Source organism: Biomphalaria glabrata, chromosome 17, assembly GCF_947242115.1.
Source record: "Biomphalaria glabrata chromosome 17, xgBioGlab47.1, whole genome shotgun sequence".
Classification (NCBI taxonomy): Eukaryota; Metazoa; Mollusca; class Gastropoda; family Planorbidae; genus Biomphalaria; species Biomphalaria glabrata.
Window position 1 is genome coordinate 20,731,661 of NC_074727.1, and position 20,179 is coordinate 20,751,839.

At 36.8% G+C, this 20,179-nt stretch overlaps 1 protein-coding gene across 7 annotated transcripts in view; it reads right to left on the reverse strand.

The window, feature by feature from the left end:
• Positions 1-20,179, reverse strand: part of LOC106052086 (neo-calmodulin-like) — a 137,498-nt gene that overhangs the window by 80,019 nt on the left and 37,300 nt on the right. For 4 of the 7 annotated variants that reach the window (XM_056015374.1, XM_056015376.1, XM_056015375.1 and 1 more), the window contains exon 2: positions 6,918-7,252. The exons of 2 other annotated variants lie outside the window; for them this stretch is intronic. In XM_056015374.1, coding sequence (XP_055871349.1) covers positions 6,918-7,049 — 132 coding nt within the window. In that variant the 5' untranslated portion in view covers positions 7,050-7,252. Of the gene's footprint in view, positions 1-6,917; positions 7,270-20,179 lie in introns of those variants that run through there. One more of the 7 variants, XM_056015377.1, reaches the window with a different exon arrangement.

A 20,179-nucleotide genomic window follows, 5' to 3' on the forward strand; every position in this document is an offset into this window, starting at 1 on the left:
GAGGTTCGTGACCGGGATTGAAACTCGTGACCTCAAGGCTCAGAGTGTCGTCTTATTTTTCTGTTAAATTATTTACTTTTCTCTACTCACCTCCACCAACTTCTCATTAAAGCGTCTTTCTCATATTTCTCTCCTTCCCTACCATCGTTTTAAACATCACCAAATTTGTGACAACTAACTTGTCCCGCCAGCGTCCCTCGTGACTACTACTTCCTCGCTCCTCTCTCCGTTCATATCCCAGACGATTTTGAAACAAGAAACGGAAATGACGTACACATTCCTTTCGAGCTCTTCTGGGAAATCGGCGTTTGTCTTGAAATAAGATGAGCTTCTTCGGGAAGGACTTGACGAAGGAAGGGCAAATGTGGTTAAACTCAACACCTGTGTTGCTGGCTCTTAGGTTAAAGACAAATGAAGTCGCTGAAGTATTTGTCATGCGTTTAATTTAATAAGTTCGTTGTTTCTTAGAGCGTAACTCGTTAAGAGAAAAAAACAAAACTTTGCCCTAACCAAAGGCGTAGTGAGGGTGGGCAAGGGGGGTACGTATTTCTATGTGATGTTCATGGAAAATGGGGGGGGGGGCGCCAATAATGTTTTTTTCTCTGGGCCCAAACGCTTCTCTTTATTTTTTCTTAAGCTTTTTACAAGTTGGAAAGTCACTCGTAAAGATCAAATATAAGAGCTAGAAAATCAAGAAACACAAGGGAAATGACGGATTTTTAGGGTTGGGTTTTTTAAAACCTAGCCTCCTTTCACAGTTAACTAAGCAAGACGAATATTATATAAATTTGTGTACTTATTATTATTATTATTATTATTGTTATTATTATTATAAGTATGTAGAAATAAACTAATTTTCATTCGCTGGCACTGCCAGGGTGGAGTTTCGTTAAAGGGAAACAGAATTCACTGTGGTCCACTGGGAAATTTTCTGGTGATGCGGCAGGTCTGCAGCAATACTGTCCTCTGACAGATAACGAGAATGTACTTAGGGATGTTTAGGGCCTCAAATGTGTTTGCAAGGTCAGTGGTCACTATCTCTCGGTCAGTCTCGGTTGATATAACAGCAAGTTATAGTGGTCACTATGTCTCGTTCAGTCTCGGTTGATATAACAACAAGTTATAGTGGTCACTATCTCTCGATCAGTTTCGGTTGATATAACAACAAGTTATAGTGGTCACTATTTCTCGGTCAGTCTCGGTTGATATAATGATATAACAACAAGTTATAGTGGTCACTATTTCTCGGTCAGTCTCGGTTGATATAACAACAATTTATAGTGGTCACCATCTCTCGGTCAGTCTCGGTTAATATAACAACAAGTTATAGTGGTCACTATCTCTCGGTCAGTCTCGGTTGATATAACAACAAGTTATAGTGGTCACTATCTCTCGGTCAGTCTCGGTTGATATAACAACAAATTATAATGGTCACTATCTCTCGGTCAGTCTCTGTTGATATAACAGCAAGTTATAGTGGTCACTATGTCTCGTTCAGTCTCGGTTGATATAACAACAAGTTATAGTGGTCACTATCTCTCGATCAGTTTCGGTTGATATAACAACAAGTTATAGTGGTCACTATTTCTCGGTCAGTCTCGGTTGATATAATGATATAACAACAAGTTATAGTGGTCACTATTTCTCGGTCAGTCTCGGTTGATATAACAACAATTTATAGTGGTCACCATCTCTCGGTCAGTCTCGGTTAATATAACAACAAGTTATAGTGGTCACTATCTCTCGGTCAGTCTCGGTTGATATAACAACAAGTTATAGTGGTCACTATCTCTCGGTCAGTCTCGGTTGATATAACAACAAATTATAATGGTCACTATCTCTCGGTCAGTCTCTGTTGATATAACAGCAAGTTATAGTGGTCACTATCTCTCGTTCAGTCTCGGTTGATATAACAACAAGTTATAGTGGTCACTATTTCTCGGTCAGTCTCGGTTGATATAATGATATAACAACAAGTTATAGTGGTCACTATTTCTCGGTCAGTCTCGGTTGATATAACAACAAGTTATAGTGGTCACTATCTCTCGGTCAGTCTCGGTTGATATAACAACAAGTTATAATGGTCACTATCTCTCGGTCAGTCTCTGTTGATATAACAACAAGTTATAGTGGTCACTATCTCTCGGTCAGTTTCGGTTGATATAACAACAAGTTATAGTGGTCACTATTTCTCGGTCAGTCTCGGTTGATATAATGATATAACAACAAGTTATAGTGGTCACTATTTCTCGGTCAGTCTCGGTTGATATAACAACAAGTTATAGTGGTCACTATTTCTCGGTCAGTCTCGGTTGATATAACAGCAAGTTATAGTGGTCACTATGTCTCGTTCAGTCTCGGTTGATATAACAACAAGTTATAGTGGTCACTATCTCTCGGTCAGTTTCGGTTGATATAACAACAAGTTATAGTGGTCACTATTTCTCGGTCAGTCTCGGTTGATATAATGATATAACAACAAGTTATAGTGGTCACTATTTCTCTGTTAGTCTCGGTTGATATAATGATATAACAACAAGTTATAGTGGTCATTATTTCTCGGTCAGTCTCGGTTCATATAACAACAAGTTATAGTGGTCACTATCTCTCGGTCAGTCTCTGTTGATATAACAACAATTTATAGTGGTCACCATCTCTCGGTCAGTCTCGGTTAATATAACAACAAGTTATAGTGGTCACTATCTCTCGGTCAGTCTCGGTTGATATAACAACAAGTTATAGTGGTCACTATCTCTTGGTCAGTCTCGGTTGATATAACAATTAGTTATAGTGGTACTGCTATGCCAGAGACTGTTGCAGATTTTTCTCTTTTTAGCTGCCCCCGTAAGGGGAAAAAGCCGCTTTTAGGTTTGTGCAAAATGTCCGTCTGTCCGTCTGTCCGTCTGTCTGTCTGTCCGTCTGTCCGTCTGTCACAGTCAGATCTCGAAAACTAGAAGAGATATGAAAAATAATATTTCATCATTAAATGCGGCTTCAAAAGTTTAGGTGCAACGGCTACTTTTGGTTTTCTAAAAGCAAACCGTTTAATTTATAAAATTAATTATGCAAGCGATTTTTTCATAAAAATACACCAATTCTAAAACAATTACGTAAATGTAAGGGAGGCAATGTTACAATATGCTAACAAAGATGAACATTTTTTGTGTATTTTCAATATCACTAAGTCAAATATATTTTTAAAATGTACAGGAAATGTTTACAACAAATATAAATAATAGTTAAAGATGTTTTTTCTGGTCAACTAGCTGCTAAAATTAAAAGAAAACATTTCTGTTTGTTTATAAAGGCTACACACATTTTTTTAATGGACTTTATATGCAGCGATTTTCGTGCAGTAGCGTAACGTCGCTACATGATCAGGTACTAAACCAATTCCTTAAACTTTAAAAAAAAAATCAGATTTTATTTATTTTTTGTTTAGTGCCCCCATCCGAATAAAAGAAGATTATTTTTGTGCGTTTTGTCTGTTGGTCGGTCTGTCCGTCACGATTAGATTTAAAAAACTAGAACCCTTAAAGCTATTGAAAATCTGATTTACACATCTCAATAGTTTTAAGTATCTAAAAATTGATTGTTCCGGATTTTTTTGTGCAAAACTAATCAACCCCAACAAATGTTTGTTTGCTCTTCTAATTTATATTACATTCAATTTCCATGCTTAAACGTTGCAAAAACACATTATCAATAATATGTTGTTCCGTTTTTTTATGTAAATAGCATATTAATGCTAAATCAAAATCTCTATACTGACTTATATTTCATTAAGTGTAAAAATGTTCCGGATATTGTTTTATAAAACATGAATTATGCCTTATGATTGTTTGAAATCGCATAATTTACTAATATTACACTTATATTATTTGACAATGCGTCGCTATAATTTGGTCATCAATATCAAATTGTTCCGTATTTTCATCTTTAAACAAATTTTAAAAATATCGACAATAGGTTGTTCAGGGCTTTAAAAAAAAAGTAATTTACTAGAATTGATTACTGAAAATTACTTTTTAGACATTTAATTTTCTTGCTAAAACATAACATAGAAGTTTTGTAATCGATAAAGAAAGTTCCGGATTTTGTTTCTTACAAATCGTCGCCAGAAATTTCCGAATTTATTTAAAAATCTACTAACGCCAAATAATTGTTTGAACTCCCTCTTCTAATTAATAAACAAATAATCTTCTCATTTACGAAATAATGTTTTTACGGATTTTTATGAAAAATATTTTAACTCACTACTCTCTTACAGTACATTTAACTTTCTACCTAAAACATTAAAAAATCTAATTATCGTTAATATTATGTTCCGATTTTTAAGGAAAACAGAATCCAAACACCAAAGTAAGGTATGAAAATCTCTCCACATGGCTGTAGTACATCTAATTTTTATACGAGACCATCCAAAAAATTTAATTAACGGTATTACATTTATCTGAAATTCTCTTTTTCTTTTACTATTTATACAAACATCCGGAACAATCTATTATATAAACTTTTCAATTGTGTTCATACCTAAAAATTATTGCGATGTTTTGAAACGTAAAATAAAGGGTAATCATTTTTAATAACTTTTAGTTGTTCTTTTTTATATCAAGATGACGGACCGACTGACAGACAAAACGCAAAAACAATGCGGCTTTGATCCTTTTTAAATAAATTCTATTAGAACTCAGTGCACCAATGTCTATGAACCCTTGTTAAATATCTCGTGTAAATAAAGAAATTTTTTTATATGGTACCGGTACTAGCCTATTGTGAGGTAATGGAATTTTTTTTCTTTGACGTCATATGAATGGACTCTTTAAATGTAGGCTAATGTTAAAAGAACGCACTCGGTGCATCAATGTCTATTAACCCTCGAAAAATTGTTCGTATTAATGAAAACATATTTTAGTCTAACTAAGCCGTGTGACGTAGTGTTTTTTTTTCCTTTGACGTCATATGGAATGAATTCTTTAAATGAAATGCTAAAAGAACGCACTCGGTGCACCAATGGCTATGAACACTCGATAAATGGCTCGTATTGATGAAGGTGATTTTTAGTCTAGCTAGGCCGTGTGACGTAGTGTTTTTTTTACCTTTGACGTCATATGGAATGAATTCTTTAAAAGAAATGCTAAAAGAACGCACTCGGTGCACCAATGTCTATGAACACTCGATAAATGGCTCGTAATGATGAAGGCGATTTTTATTCTAGCTAGGCCGTGTGACGTAGTGTTTTTTTTTTCCTTTGACGTCATATGGAATGAATTCTTTAAATGAAATGCTTAAAGAACGCACTCGGTGCACCAAAGTCTATGAACACTCGATAAATGGCTCTTATTAATGAAGGCGATTTTTAGTCTAAATAGGCCGTGTGACGTAGTGTTTTTTTCCCTCTGACGTTATATGGAATTAATTCTTCAAATGACATGAAAAAAGAACTCGGTATAGTAATGTTTATTAAGCCTCGTTATGTGACTCGCGTTTAAAAAAGGAATGATATCTTGATTTAGATCTAATCTAGATTTTTTAAAACTAGATCTAGATTTTTATTACAGTATATCTAGATCTGGATTTATATTCTAATTTTAAAATTATTTTAGAGTCTAGAATTTCTAGATCTAGTTTAGACTAAAATAGACTAGATTAAGATGTAGAATTTCAATTTCTAAACTTAAAGTGTAAAAAAAAAGTGTAGATTTTCATTTCCAAACTTTTTGATCAATATTGTAATATTTTTATATACTAAAACTAATCTACTATTTTTTATTTAATTTAAATTTACGGCAAATGAATCTTTGAAACATTATTACTTTTGACCATCAAAATTAAATCACCTCTTGAATATTATTTGCGAATATGCAGATCCGACAGGGATCCGACTTCGACGGGGGCCGCCTCTGAGTTTGTGTAACACAAACTCTCTTTGTAATCTTGTTTGTTAAAAAATTAAGTTAAAATAGGTCTATCCCAATGTAGTAGATAATTGGTTATTATTATTGTTAGTATTAATAATATTATGATTACTGTATAGAGCGGCTTCCCTGCTCCTGTGGAATTTTCAGTGCACTTTGGTCTAATCTCATCGACTTGTGAGTATTTGGAAGAAAGCTTTTCTTTCGGGGAGGCTATTTTTTAAGGGGGGGGGGGGTGAATTATGTTCCCCTCCCAAATACACACCTATATATATATATATATATATATATATATGTGGGGGGGGTGTTTGTGTGTTTTTGTGTGTGTGCGTGTGTATACGTAATCAATCTTCATTGCATTCGTATCTTTCATTCTTTCGAACATTTTTTGTACCCTAGAAAAGTTATTCCCAGAGTTAATGGAAAGACACTAGAAACCCCACCCTTGCCATCTAGTGGACCTGGGAGAGCGGGGTGAAGCCCCGCGCCAAGCATTATTTTCGGTATTTGAAACTAAAACAAAATGCATATCCTGAGGCATCTATAGTGTATTATAGTGCTACTCTTTACTGCACTTTCATAATAATGTCCAGTGACTGTAGAAATTGGTAACTATATTTGTGCTTTAGTTTATTACTGGAGGGGGAAGGTTACCCAAAAAACCCTTTTGGCTACTTTCGTGGAATTTAGTGACTGCGCTCTTCATGGATGGCGGATTTTAAACTCAAAAGCCCCCATAGCTACGCTGGTCAAGTAGTGGCTTAACATTAAAATATTAGCTACAATAAAAACATTAAAGAAAAAGAAGTTACAAAAATTCCACCATCTTCCCCTTACAGGGGGGGGTCTTTTTTTTTGGGGGGGGGAGGGTTAAATTACGAAACCGCCTCTCCCCTCCCCTCCGGCTACGCCCATGCAGGACATAATGTACATTGTACAGCATCACCTTTATATATACAAGGGGGACCACAGCTACAATCTAACTAGTGGCAGTCATACCTCATCATCCTCCCAGATGCTGTAGCTCTCCCGTCGCACCGGCTCGCGGGTCATCCAGGAAGACAAGAGTGGGTCAAAGAAAGTTGACTCTGACCTCACTTCTAACCCAGACTGCCTGGAACTAGAAGCCATGACGGCGTCTGATGTTTGTCTAGTTCGCCTTACACCTCAATGTCAAACACCTCAACCAATACAATGCACAGTGTCCTTAATAATTCCCATTCACAGTCTGGTTCTTTAGTACTGTTATTATAACGTGGGAGTTATCCAGCAAGAAACACATGAATTCGCTCCCTTTTTACTTGTAGTTTTTTAACACAGCATTAGAAGGTTGCCTTTATTTTAACACAATGAGTATTGAATAAAGTCAAACATAAAAAAACACACGTTTGAAATAGAGTGAAATCAAGTTTTCATTTCAGTATTTAAAAAAAAATCTCTGAATTTCAATATTTAGAAAACTCTTTTACAATAGTCGAATTAAACTCATTTACAATAGTCGAATTAAACTCATTTACAATAGTCGAATTAAACTCATTTACAACGCTTAAGTTATGAACTATAAGGAAGTTTTCAAAGGGCGTGTGATACATATCTCAAACAAACTATCACTAGTTAACACGCAATTAGATTTTAACTAGATCTGACTGTTTTGACTCAACCAGCACATGCATTATAATTACAATACAAAGAAAATGAATATGTTTGATTCCAGAATACACATTTATCGTGTATTCGAATTTGCGCACAACAAGTGTGTATTCTAGTGTTCTATTTAAAATGTTCATAAAATGGGGGCAAATCCATAAATAGCAAGATTTTTGGTGTATCCGGTGTACGAATACCGAACTATGGATAAACTTTAACCTTTTTTAAAACCATAAAGTAATTGTGTGCATTTTTTAACAGTTTAGAACCAAATAAAAAGAAAAATTATAAAATAGTAAGCAGATTACTGTGGAAAAACATTTATTCTGTAAATCTCCAATAACTTGAAAACATCAAAAAGCATGTTAGTTTGTTTCTAAAACCAATCTTTTAAACAAAATCTGAAAGATCCAAAAACAAAAAGTTAACTCTTTCACAACTAAGGGTATTTCAAATATGTTATTCAGATTTAAACAGAATTCGACCATTTTGACGGAAGAAACGTTGCCACCATGTTTGCAGAACACAGTTAATGAATTCGTTTGACTAAATACACATTTTTCGTGCGTCTGAATTTGCGCACAACTAGTGTGTTATGAAATTCATTGTAATTTATTTTTTATTTATTTCTTTTTTCTTTCTTTTTTTTTTTTTTATTCTTCCCACGTTCTGAAAACAATTCTTGTTTTACAAATGTTAGCGAAACAAATCAGTTGCTTACGTAAACTAATGTAAAAAGTAATATTATTAAAACGGCTATTCACTTTTAAACGAAACAATACACATTAATAACACATTTTAAAATCACCACCACTTTGGCCGACATCATCACTTATCAAAACAAAGCAAAGAAAAAAAATGCTGAGCAATTAAAACGAGTCCATTTAAACAAACCAGCATTCAGTAGATACCCGTTGAAAATAATATTTAAAAAAAAAAAAGATTTTACGATAAAAACGATTTTTTTTCTAGCCTGCTAAGCCTCAGAAGTGTAACCTGGTAAAATAAAAATATGGATCTAGATTCAGATCGTGTGTTGGGATTTCACAGACTACCGAGTTAAAGATTTTTAAGAACGACTCTTTAGGTGTAAAACAATTTCAAATCTTAGCGATAGTCTGCTAAGCTCAACACGTCTGCTTAGTTCAACACATCCTAAGACTCCTGAAATAGACCTACTAGTTAATAAGTGGAATTAGCCTTGTAGATTTACAACACACGAAAAACATAGTTGCTGTAAAAAAAATAATAATTTCACAAAAACGACCAGTTAAAGAAATCTTGGGTTAAATTTGTCCCTTGAAGTTCGGTATCCCGCTGACACTAGCCGACCATTTCAAATGGACGTTTATAAATAATTAAAAGCTTGGTTTATGACAAGTTTTTCAAGTGGTTAATAACTAGGGTTTTTTAAAATCTCTTTTTGTTTTCATTTCCGATTGAAAATTGTCAGTGGTTCTATTTATAACTTCGGAAATGGCTATTGAATGTGTAGCATGCAGTGTGGATTAAACATGAATAGAAAACAGGAAATGAGAATTTTTTTTAGGCAAATGTCTAAAAAAAAACACAATTAGACAGTGAAAAAAATTAAACTAGAGTTTTCTTAAGATTTTAGACTTTTGAATAATGGACGATCTTGTGTATGTTGTGGTCAGATTGATAGCTAGCATATTATTTTGTACTATTTAAAAATGTGAATCATTTAAAAACGAAAGAAACAACAAAAAAAAGATTTAAAGAGCAATGGGCCATTTACAAGCCAAACATTTATCAATGGAACAACAAGATTCCAAAAATGTTAGGGAAAATTTTGTGTTTATATATATATATAAACGAAGGTATGCGCAAACACTTCTTAGGCCCATCAGTTGTAGTCTTCTTATCTACTTACATTATAGTGTCTCCAAACACATACACACTTTTTAATGTAACACCCCCCCCCTCCCTTCTTGCAGTGGTACAGCCAGTAGTAGTTCATAGTTCACTTTACATTTGTATTTTGTCAATCCTAGATCTAGAGCGGGCGCATTATTGAGAGTAACCCCTGCTTACATAGCGTATTATTGAGAGTAACCCCTGCTTACATAGCGTATTATTATAAACCCTCTCCACCCCCCCCCCCAAAAAAAAAAAAACATATACACACACTTACACTTTTAATAGGCCCGTATATTCATTACGACTATTTGTAGGACTTTTAAAGCTTGCTTTAAAATAGAGGACTACTTATAGGTCTAGATCTAGACGTTTTAAAATTATTCTACACTCACACACTTTCATACAGATGTAAAAACACATTTGATAATCACATATAGTCTATATAGGATAATCACTTACATTCTCTCTGACAGTTATCTACACCTAGAAGAGAATTACATTAAAGTTCTAGATCTATGAAGAAATATAGGCCTACACAAACAACCAATTGGAATGAAAGAAAGTTAAGCACCAAAAAAATGCTAAGCGGAAGGAATTATTGTTTTTTCTTATACATTAAATTGTCGGCTTTCGAATACATCGTTTGTAGGAATTGCTAATAAAAATTCATTTTCGGTAAACTTTACCGCTGGAGGCCCTCGGTGAACAGAGTGAGGACACTCGACAGGTAGGTATGACAAGGACTTGACAAGGAATACCAGACGGACGGGGTACTATATGTATAGATAAATAGATAGGTTGGAGTTCTTGGCAGACAGGTTAGAGTTCGTTAAAGTTAAGTTGTAGTTCTTGACAGACAGGTTAGAGTTCGTTAAAGTTAGGTTGGAGTTCTTGACAGACAGGTTAGAGTTCGTTAAAGTTAGGTTGGAGTTCTTGACAGACAGGTTAGAGTTCGTTAAAGTTAGGTTGGAGTTCTTGACAGACAGGTTAGAGTTCGTTAAAGTTAGGTTGGAGTTCTTGACTGACAGGTTAGAGTTCGTTAAAGTTAGGTTGGAGTTCTTGACAGACAGGTTAGAGTTCGTTAAAGTTAGGTTGGAGTTCTTGACTGACAGGTTAGAGTTCGTTAAAGTTAGGTTGGAGTTCTGACAGACATGTTAGTGTTCGTTAAAGTTAGGTTGGAGCTCTTGGCAGAGTTCGTTAAAGTTAAGTTGGAGCTCTTGGCAGACAGGTTAGAGTTCGTTAAAGTTAGGTTGGAGTTCTTGATAGGTTGAAAGTCTTAACAGAAAAGTTGAATTTCCTTGTCCAACAGTATAAGCCCTCGACAGGTTGTTTGGAGTTCTTTTCAGATGACTAAAAGGTTACAGCAGAAAGTTTTGTTAATCTACATATAGGTTGGAGCACTAGACATAGAAGTTGGAGTCCTCGACAGATTGTTCGGAGTTCTCAATAGAAAAGTTGGCGTTCTTGTCAGGTTGAAGTACCGGTACTAAAAGTACAGGTTGGAGTTCTCGACTAATAGGTTGTGGTACTCTATACTCAGTTTGGAATATGCGATATACAGAATGGAGGATTCAACCGCTAAGTTTGGCTGCTCGAGGCAAACAAATTGTTTCAAATGTCTGTCTTTGTACACAAAAGTACATCAATATTGATTGTGGGTTGCAATGGAATAAGGGGGGAGGGGGAGAGCGACAGGTACGTGCTCGGATATAAAAAGTCAATCTAAGTTGTACTTGGGAGGGGGAAAAAAGGTTGAGCGCTGAACTAAAGCACGAGGCGTGCGCAGTGTTCAAGAAGCACTCGCCTTCCGACAGTCAGGTACAAGTTATAAATAGCAGCAGGTTCAACTACCACAGCAGCTGTTGCGATCTGGTGACACGGCGACACTTTGAACTCCTCGCGCTACTCACCCGTACAGCAGGGCGACACGAAAAAAAAACATATGTCGTGAGCTTAATTGAGCCGTTTATTGGCCTTGGGATCACACACACACACACACACGCACGCGCGTTTGCACACACACTGACATATACACAAAACAGAAACTTAGATTGAGAAAACCTGTTTTAACATGAAGCTGTTTTGGGTGGATGGGACTACACTGGGGGGGGGGGGGATTAGGGTTACACAGACCACAGAGGTCAAGGACGTGACATTTAGCTGCAGGGTCGGTGAACTAGTAGAAAAACTGCGGGTGACGTGTCAGTCCTGTTGCATTGATTCTTCTTCTAACACAATCAGCAGTGTCACCCCTGGTGGAAGATAATGGAATGCTATCAGAGGCGTGTCGTCATTGGAACTAATAAACAAAGCTGTTTTCTTTTTTATGTGTGTTTATTTTAGCGTCTCTTGAAAGGAGAATAGCCGCTATTAGTTTTGTGTGGTCTGTCTGTTCGTCAGTCCGTCTTATATAGATCTCGTAAACTAAAAATATATTGAAAATCCGACATCATGATATTTTAGAGCTTTCAAAATTATGATGCAGCGTCTACTTTTTTCTTTTCTAAAAGCCAAAAATTTAATTTTTTTAATCAACGATGCAAGCAGTTTTTTAAATAAATTTACATTATTTTTCAATGAGGTTAGTTTTTAAAAAAGGCCACATACTTCTTTATTAATAACTCAAGCTTCATTCAGGCCTTAGAGTGGAACCCCCAGGGAACAAGACGCTGAGGAAGACCAAAAAGAACATGGCGACGCTGTGTACTTGAAGAAGCAGAGAAGACCGGGAAGAGCTGGGACACCATCAAAAAGCTAGCAAGAGACCGTGGAGAGTGGCGTGTTTTTGTCGAGGCCCTATGTTCCATGAGGAACCCAAAGGAGTGATGATGATGATGAAGCTTCATTCATAGATTTGTGCATTGATTAAAAAAATGCAGCTTAGTATCAATGGCTCATTTTCAAATATATTTTCCATTTATTTTTTGTTGTTTTGTCGTTGTTGTTGCTTTACAAGATTGGATGCTTGAAAAGCATCAAAATGCATTACAAAGTTTATAGTGTCGTGATTGTTGAAAGCATAATATAATAATCTGAGGCGTGGTGGCCGAGCGTTAAAGCACTTGGCTTCTGAACCGGGGTCCCGGGTTTGAATCCTGGTGAAAACTAGGATTTTTTAATTTTATGCGACTCTGAGTCCACTAGGCTCTAACGGGTACCTGACATTAGTTGGGGAAAAGGTGGTTGGTGGTTGTGCTGGCCACATGCGTCATGACACCCTCGTAGACCCTCGTAGACCACAGAAACAGATGACCATCATCTGCCCAATAGATCACAAGGTCTGAAGGGGAACTTCAATATAATTGCAAACCCCCGACATGCAGAGACATTCCTACAAGGTTCAGTGTCACAGATTACATTATAGAATTGTTTGTACATTTCACTTTTAAAAGAAATATAAACCCTCGACATGAGCCTCGGGATTTACCCCTCAAATTTAGACACTTGACAGCACGTCAGGATTTACCCAAGGGACGTGATTATGAAGTTTGAAATCTATTGGTTGATTTGAAAATAAATAAAGACATTTTTTAAAAGAGTTAGCGCCAGAGAATTGGCGAGAGTAAGAAAGTAACGCCAGTCGATAAAATAATTGGTTAGTAGACAGTCACGTTTCTAAGAGCTCTGTTTGAAAAGCCTTTGTAATATGTTTCATGCTCATTGATTTGTAATTTGTACATAAGCTGTACTTACGTTGTATTTAAATAAAGTTCCAGAGTTTTGTTTTATCAAAGAATCGTTAATTGTGATTCTAGATCGTCATTTTTGTTAACTATTGAATTCAAGTAAAATCCCCGGCATAACAACACATCGCACATCTGCATGTTGTTACATTCAGTATCAGGTCAAAAAAGGAAGAGAGAACTGTTACGGCATGGTGTGAATGGAAAATGGTGCGAATTTGGTTATTGAATGAAAGGGATGTTAAAAAGTGGAAGCCGGGAGAGATGGAAATGAAGAGAGTTGGAAAATATAATGTTTACGTCATTTGTGATAATATTAAAGTTTTTTTTTTATTAGAACCTGAGAGTGTCTTATTATTTGTGAAGAGTCTTGTGTCGTAACAAGAACCTTCCGTGAAGACATCAAAGAAAGGAAGAGACACTGGATAAAACGCTAAGGAGAAGTGGGGGGGGGGAGTCAGAACGTAGATAACTGGTCAAAATAACATTCGCGAGCTACCAGGGGTGAACTCCTATTGGTTCAGGATAGGAAGGACTAAATAAAGTTAAGAAAAATGGGCTGTACGGAGTACAATTCTTGTGATGATAGTAAACTGGTGGACAAACTAGCCAATAACGTAAGTTCAAAGGATGATAAGAGACAGCTGGACCAAACACAAGGGAGATGATTGGTCAATGAGACTGCCTTTGACAAAAAGACAAGGCATGTGATTGGTTAACAGAACAGTCCAAAGACTAAATTTCTGATTGTCATTACAGTTGAGAGTAGGTCTCCCGGAAGCATTGAGCCAATTGATTCTTCTTTCAACCTGACTGGCATAAAAGTAATCTTTCTGTCTAAAAATGTTCCAAGTAAATGAAATTCGATATACTTGTTTTTTTTTTCAGAGGTTCGTATCCTTCGACGCTTGAAGCGAGGGCTAAGGTCGACCACCCCAGGGAGACCCTTTTATTTCTCTTCTCTGTGCCACATCTGTACCATGGGGATGCACGCCATAAAGCGACTATTTTCACTCTAGAGTAGTCTAGAGGAACGTTGTGTGAATTATGACATAGCTGTTGGGGGTTCCCTTCCATACCCACAAATGCAATAAACTCGGCTCCATTTGACATTCCAGCGGGGGGGGGGGGATCTATTTGATTACCTTTTGGCTTAGTCGTGTTCTCTAACGAAGGATTCCAACCGGGCGCCACGATGAAGATGAGAAGCGTCAAAAACAAACAAACAAAAACAACAGATAAGTAACAAATAGCATCTAATCGTTTAAGTTCGTGTAAAATATTAATGAAAAAAAAGTTGCCATCCTAATATTTAACCCTCCCCACCTGCCCTAAAAAAAATAAAGGACTGTCGTACGATAATGTAAATATTACTTAACGTTGCAACTAAATGGCCTAACATCTATGAGTAGACAGAGACCTGGCAAACCGTCATCTTTGTGTTGCGCTTTGTTTCAAAAATAAAAACACATTGCAAATAATTGCTTGTTAACATTAATATTTAGGTAGCGCGTGGGTGAGAGGCGGGAGAGTGGTGGGGGGGGGGCGTCAAAGCGCTCCATCAAATCGATCATGAGCTCTCAGACGATACTCATCATTTTTTTGTGTGGTTCTTTGGGTCTGTCATGTCACGGCTGATGTCATTAATGTCACGCGTGTGTCAAGATGACATGCTTTAGTGTGTCTTCCACCTTCACTACATGTCATGACGATGAGAGTGGATACCTCAGCCCACTACCGCCCACCACCCCCAGGTCAATGACGATGAGACCTCAGCCCACTACCGCCCACCACCCCTAGGTCAATGACACCATTTCTAGCATTCGGAAAGACAACCGCCAGAAAGTATTTATAGGGGGGGGGGTTGCTCGGCAACGCCCACGTGATCATAAACGCGTTTTACGGCGATGTCACGGATGAATGTCGAAATGGAAAGACAGAGGAAGTTGGAGGGGGGGTGGGTGTCCATGGAAGTACTAAAGTGTATCAATGACGTCATGTTTACAAATAAGGCGATAAAACAAAACATAAGAAATAATGAAGAGAGAAAATAAGGGAGCGGGTAGGAGAAGAACTCCAGACGTAGTTGAGCAAGATGTGATTACAAACTGGTAGCCACATTTTGCTTACAAAAAGGTAGCCAATTACAGCTGAAAAACAGGTTGCCAAGATGTACTTACAAACAGGTAGCCAATTTTGTTTACAAACAGGTAGCCAAGATGTGCATACAAACAGGTAGCCCAATTTGTTTACAAGCAAGTAGTCAACATTTGCTTAAAAACAGGTAGTCAAGATGTGCTTACAAATAGGTAATAAGAATTTGCTTACAAACAGCTAGCCAAGATGTTCTTTTACAAACAGGTAGTCAAGATGTGCTTATACACAGGTAACCCTTCGTTTCAGGATTCTGGTCTAGGCATCTTGAAAGAATAAGTGCATTCAATCTTAGTTTTTACAATACCTATATTAAATTCGTACCTTCATGAAAACTTCTATGAAAAACTGGACAAGGATCTCGAAAACGGCTCAATCGATTTTCCTAGAAATTTGGCAGTGGATGTATATCGTTGGTAAAAGAATTACTAGCTCATTGGCCACACTGGGAAAACCGTTTGACCGTTCTAACTTTTCAAAGTTATTAAAAAAAAAAAAAATTGACTACAGAACGAGAAAATATTTATCTTCAACGGACTAAACATCTTCGAATATTTCCGCAAAGAGTTTAAATGTTCAAAACAAAATGTTCCGCATTGTCTTCTAGTTCAGAAGAAACTACAAACGTCTGAACTGGAGAATAGGGAAGCTGCTGAAGAAATTAAAACCCTTTCATGCTTTCCGCAGAATGATTAGGAACGGACTAAACTGATCACCCAATCCTATCTAAAAAGCAAAAGAAGGTAGTGAATGCTATGGAGTTACTGTAATAAAAATAACCAGAAGAAAGAAAAGACTTGATGGAGAGTTGAGTTCTGATGTAAGACTGTCAATAGAACTGCAATTCAAACGTGTTGCGACAGAAGTGCTGGACAGACTTCATATGGAGATGAAGGACATATATTATAGCTTTTATATAGCGCTACTTTCATGCTTATAGCATGCTCAGAGCGCTTTGGTCCAATCTCATTTGTGGACCAGTGGGGATGAGGGGATATCTAGGAGTTGGTTTTCCGTGCTGCCTTTAGGCGCTCAGTAAACGCAACTCTGCCCGAGTCGGGTGTCTAGGTAGTCAAGACAAGCCAAGTTCAAGCGCACTTAGCCTCTCGACCACGCTTCCCACAAGAAGCATATTCCAAAGGCTGGAAAACCATGTAGACACCTTTGGGTTTCTTCTTGAACCAAGGCACCTGTTGTAGTCTATGGATGATGACACACTGATGAAAAACTGTGTAGCTTTTTCCTGTTAGATGAAATACAGGCATATCGCTTGTTCAATGATGTCTTTGGTGCACGAACACTTTTCATCAACAAAGCAGTGCCACAATCACCAATTAACATATTGAGTACGCTGGCTTTATATGGTAATGATGTGTACTCAAACCTTGCAACCTCCGTCCGAGTACTGCTAACTCAGGCCACTTCCATTGCGTCATGAGAAAGATTATTCTCAAAGCTCAAGTTCATCAAAAACTATCTCAGGAGCACAATGACGCAAGAAAGGCTTAGAAGGATGGCTTTAATGTCAGTGAAGTCACAAATACGAGACAGTATATAGATGATGTTATAGATGCCTTGGCTGCACAGAAAGGAGATTTGTCACTTGTGTTTTATTTCGCCAATAATCAACAGAATTATTCATTAAAGGATTCTTTATGATTATTTCTTGTCAATTTTACTGATATACTGTACCAATTTGAATGTAGGCTAATGTATTTATAGGTACATTATCTCGTGTCATGATGTCGAATGTCAAAATGCAAGGGGCCCCAAAGAGGTCAATCCCCCAGGGCCCCCAAATCCCTAGCTACGCCCCTGTCCCCCCCCCCTTTTTCAGGCGCCGTTGCTACGATCGTCCTGCTGGAGGTTTATGGTATGATGTAATACTCTTCAATTCTAAAAGAACATTCGAAACATTGAAAACAGACTGCGTGTTCTATTGCTGGCTGTGTTCCAAATAAAAATGGTTTACCCAACCGCAAATTTCAAAGTTGTCAACCAAACCGAACCAGAATACGATTGCTCAACTGAACCGAACCAGTGCCAAAACATTGACAAAAATTCGATTCATCCCTCTGTTAACCCGCTGTTCAATTGTGCCTATCCCGTGAATGATCCTTGTTCAAGTTAATGAATGTTGCTGGATTTAATGGGTTAATTTGTTTCTAACATGCTGGCGGCGTAAGCTATTTTGTATGACTCACCAGGAGGGGGTTAATTTGTTGACGACACGATATGGGTTAACTCTTTTCTTCCTATGAGAAGGGAGAATGGTGAGGATAAGGAAAGAGGCAAAGGCTAAAGGTTAGCAACCGTTTTGCTCTTAGAGTGTGTATGCACTAGAAAGGTTAATTTCTCAATAAATGCGTAGGAGGTAAAGAGAGTATAATATAAGAATGAATGAAGCGATCAGATGCTTAATTTGCACCTTTCGACTAATAAAAACGTCTTTTTTTTTTCTCAACAGCTGCAACAGATTTTTAAACATTTTTTTTTTATTTTCCTTCAGCGAAATTTTTTAATATTTCATATTCGTTTACTACTTTGTGTGTGTGTGGGGGGGCTGACTAAATGAGAATTTGTCTACTATGAATGCAAGGGACATAACTCAATAAAACGTGTAAAAACACACATTTTTTTTTTACGCAAGCAAAAGGGTACATTTTGAACATATTTATTTCTATTTTTAATTCTTGCTTTTTATCCATAGGTTAATTTATCCATTGGTTTATTTATCCATCGGTTTTTTGTTTCTGTTACGTTTTCTTGTTAATTCAATGAAAGGCCTTACTGATTCTCTTATCTTACAAATAGAATGGAACAGTTTAACTTCACTGAGAGTTAGACTTACTTCGCACAGATACCACAGAGGGACTCCTACAGTACTATCATTGGCAATGTCAAAACAGTATTGTCTGATGATCGCAGTAATATAATCTAGATCTACGTCTGGCTACAGCGCGGCACAAAAACAAAGGTTCCATTTGTCACGTGCTTGCAAAACAGTCATGTGACATTAAAACTGTCTCAGACAAAGTTTCGAAATAATAGGCACAAATTATGAGGCAATTACATGGTGGGACGTACATTGCACCAGCGATTCTCAATTTTTCGAGTCTCGCGATACCTTGCGTTAGGACAGGGTAATAACATGCACATTGCAAACTCAGGTCAGAGACACTATCACCATTATTAGCGCGTGTATTTAGAGATATTCTCTGTAGAGGTTTAAAAAAACAAAAACAGAAGTAGTGTTTTCTTTGGATAAAATGTAGCGTTCTATAGGTCAAAAGATCAGATGATCCGGAGGTCAAAAGACTGAAAGTCAAAAGACCTAACGGTTTGAAGGTCTACGTTTGTGACGTCTTAAGATTAAAGAAAAATCTAAAGATTAAAAAAAACAAACTTTGAAGGTAAAAAAAATAAAAAATTAAAGGGCAAATGACTAAAGGTCCAAAGGTTCAAAGTTCTAGAATTTTTGAAGTCTAAAGATCAAAAGATCCAAACGTCCATGGATAAAGGTGTGGAGGTTTAAAGGCCTAAAGGTTACAAATTCTTAAGGTCCAAAGACCTAAAATTGTTAAAGTTTGCGGGTCTAAAGAGGTAAAAATTCTAATTCTACAAAATTAATAGTATACATTTCTGTACAGATTACACATAGTGCACATAGTACACAGACCATGGGCGTAGCCAGGATTTCTTTTCGCGGGGGGGGGGGGGGAATCCCCCCAGCGGAAAAAAATTGTATATATCTATATATCTATCTATATCTATATCTATATCTATATCTATCTATCTATCTATCTAACTATCTATCTATCTATCTATCTATCTATATATATATATATATATATATATATATATATATATATTATATGTGTGTATGTGTGTACATAATTAATCTTTATTACATTCTGGAAGACGTTTATTGTGCCCTAGAATAGATTCTTCCTGGAATTAGTGGAAAACTTGTAGATTCCCCCCTCCCTTGCTAGCAAGGGGGTCTGGGGGAACTCGCAGCACTTCCCCAGCGCGGGGCAAAGCCCCGCCACCGAGCACTATTTCTGGTATTGAAAGCCAACAAAATGCATATTCTGAGGTATCTCCAGTGCATTATCTTGCTATTAAAAAGTTTTATTTCAAAAACCTAATGTGCTATTCTTAGTGGCTTAGACCCTCTCGCGCTATTCGGCGCATTTTCCGGAAAGCTGTTTCCGCAACTCTTATTATGCGTAATTCATTTTGTCGGAGAACATGTCCCGCAAAACCTCATGCGACGCTCTGTCACAACCTTACTAAGGGTTCGACTCCCCTTTCGGCATATGATTTATTTGATTTAGACCCGATCTCTATAACTGACTCCTAAAATCTGTCTTGGCCATCTTTGTTGAGCCACATTTAGTGTTTTTCAATTTCGGCAGAAGACTATTCACATTTTACTAATGGAGCCCAAGTCACTGGTAGAAATTTGTAACCTCTCTTGACTACGCTCTTGGCATCACATGCCTGTATTTCGCTTTAGATTTTATATAGAAAAGAAAAGTTTTATCGTCAAAATCATCTGTTGAGGGGTTTTAAACTAAAAAATCTCAGGAGGTTTTTTTTTTTTTTTTTAAATTTAAAACCCCATTTAGCTACGATCATAGAATTTGGTGACTGTCGTTTGCTTTTAAATAATATTGAAGAGAGAGGTTTCCAACTCGAAACGCTCTGTAGGGGGAATTTTAAACACCAAAACCATTCTGGAGGGGTTTTAAACTTTAAAGAAAGAGCCATTTGGATGAGGGGGACTTAAACTCAAACCCCCTTTGGCTACGCTCATTGATTTTATAGTGTGTAATTAGATTTTTTTTATATATTAAATAGGTACTTTTTAGCTTCTAACCCCTACTGGAA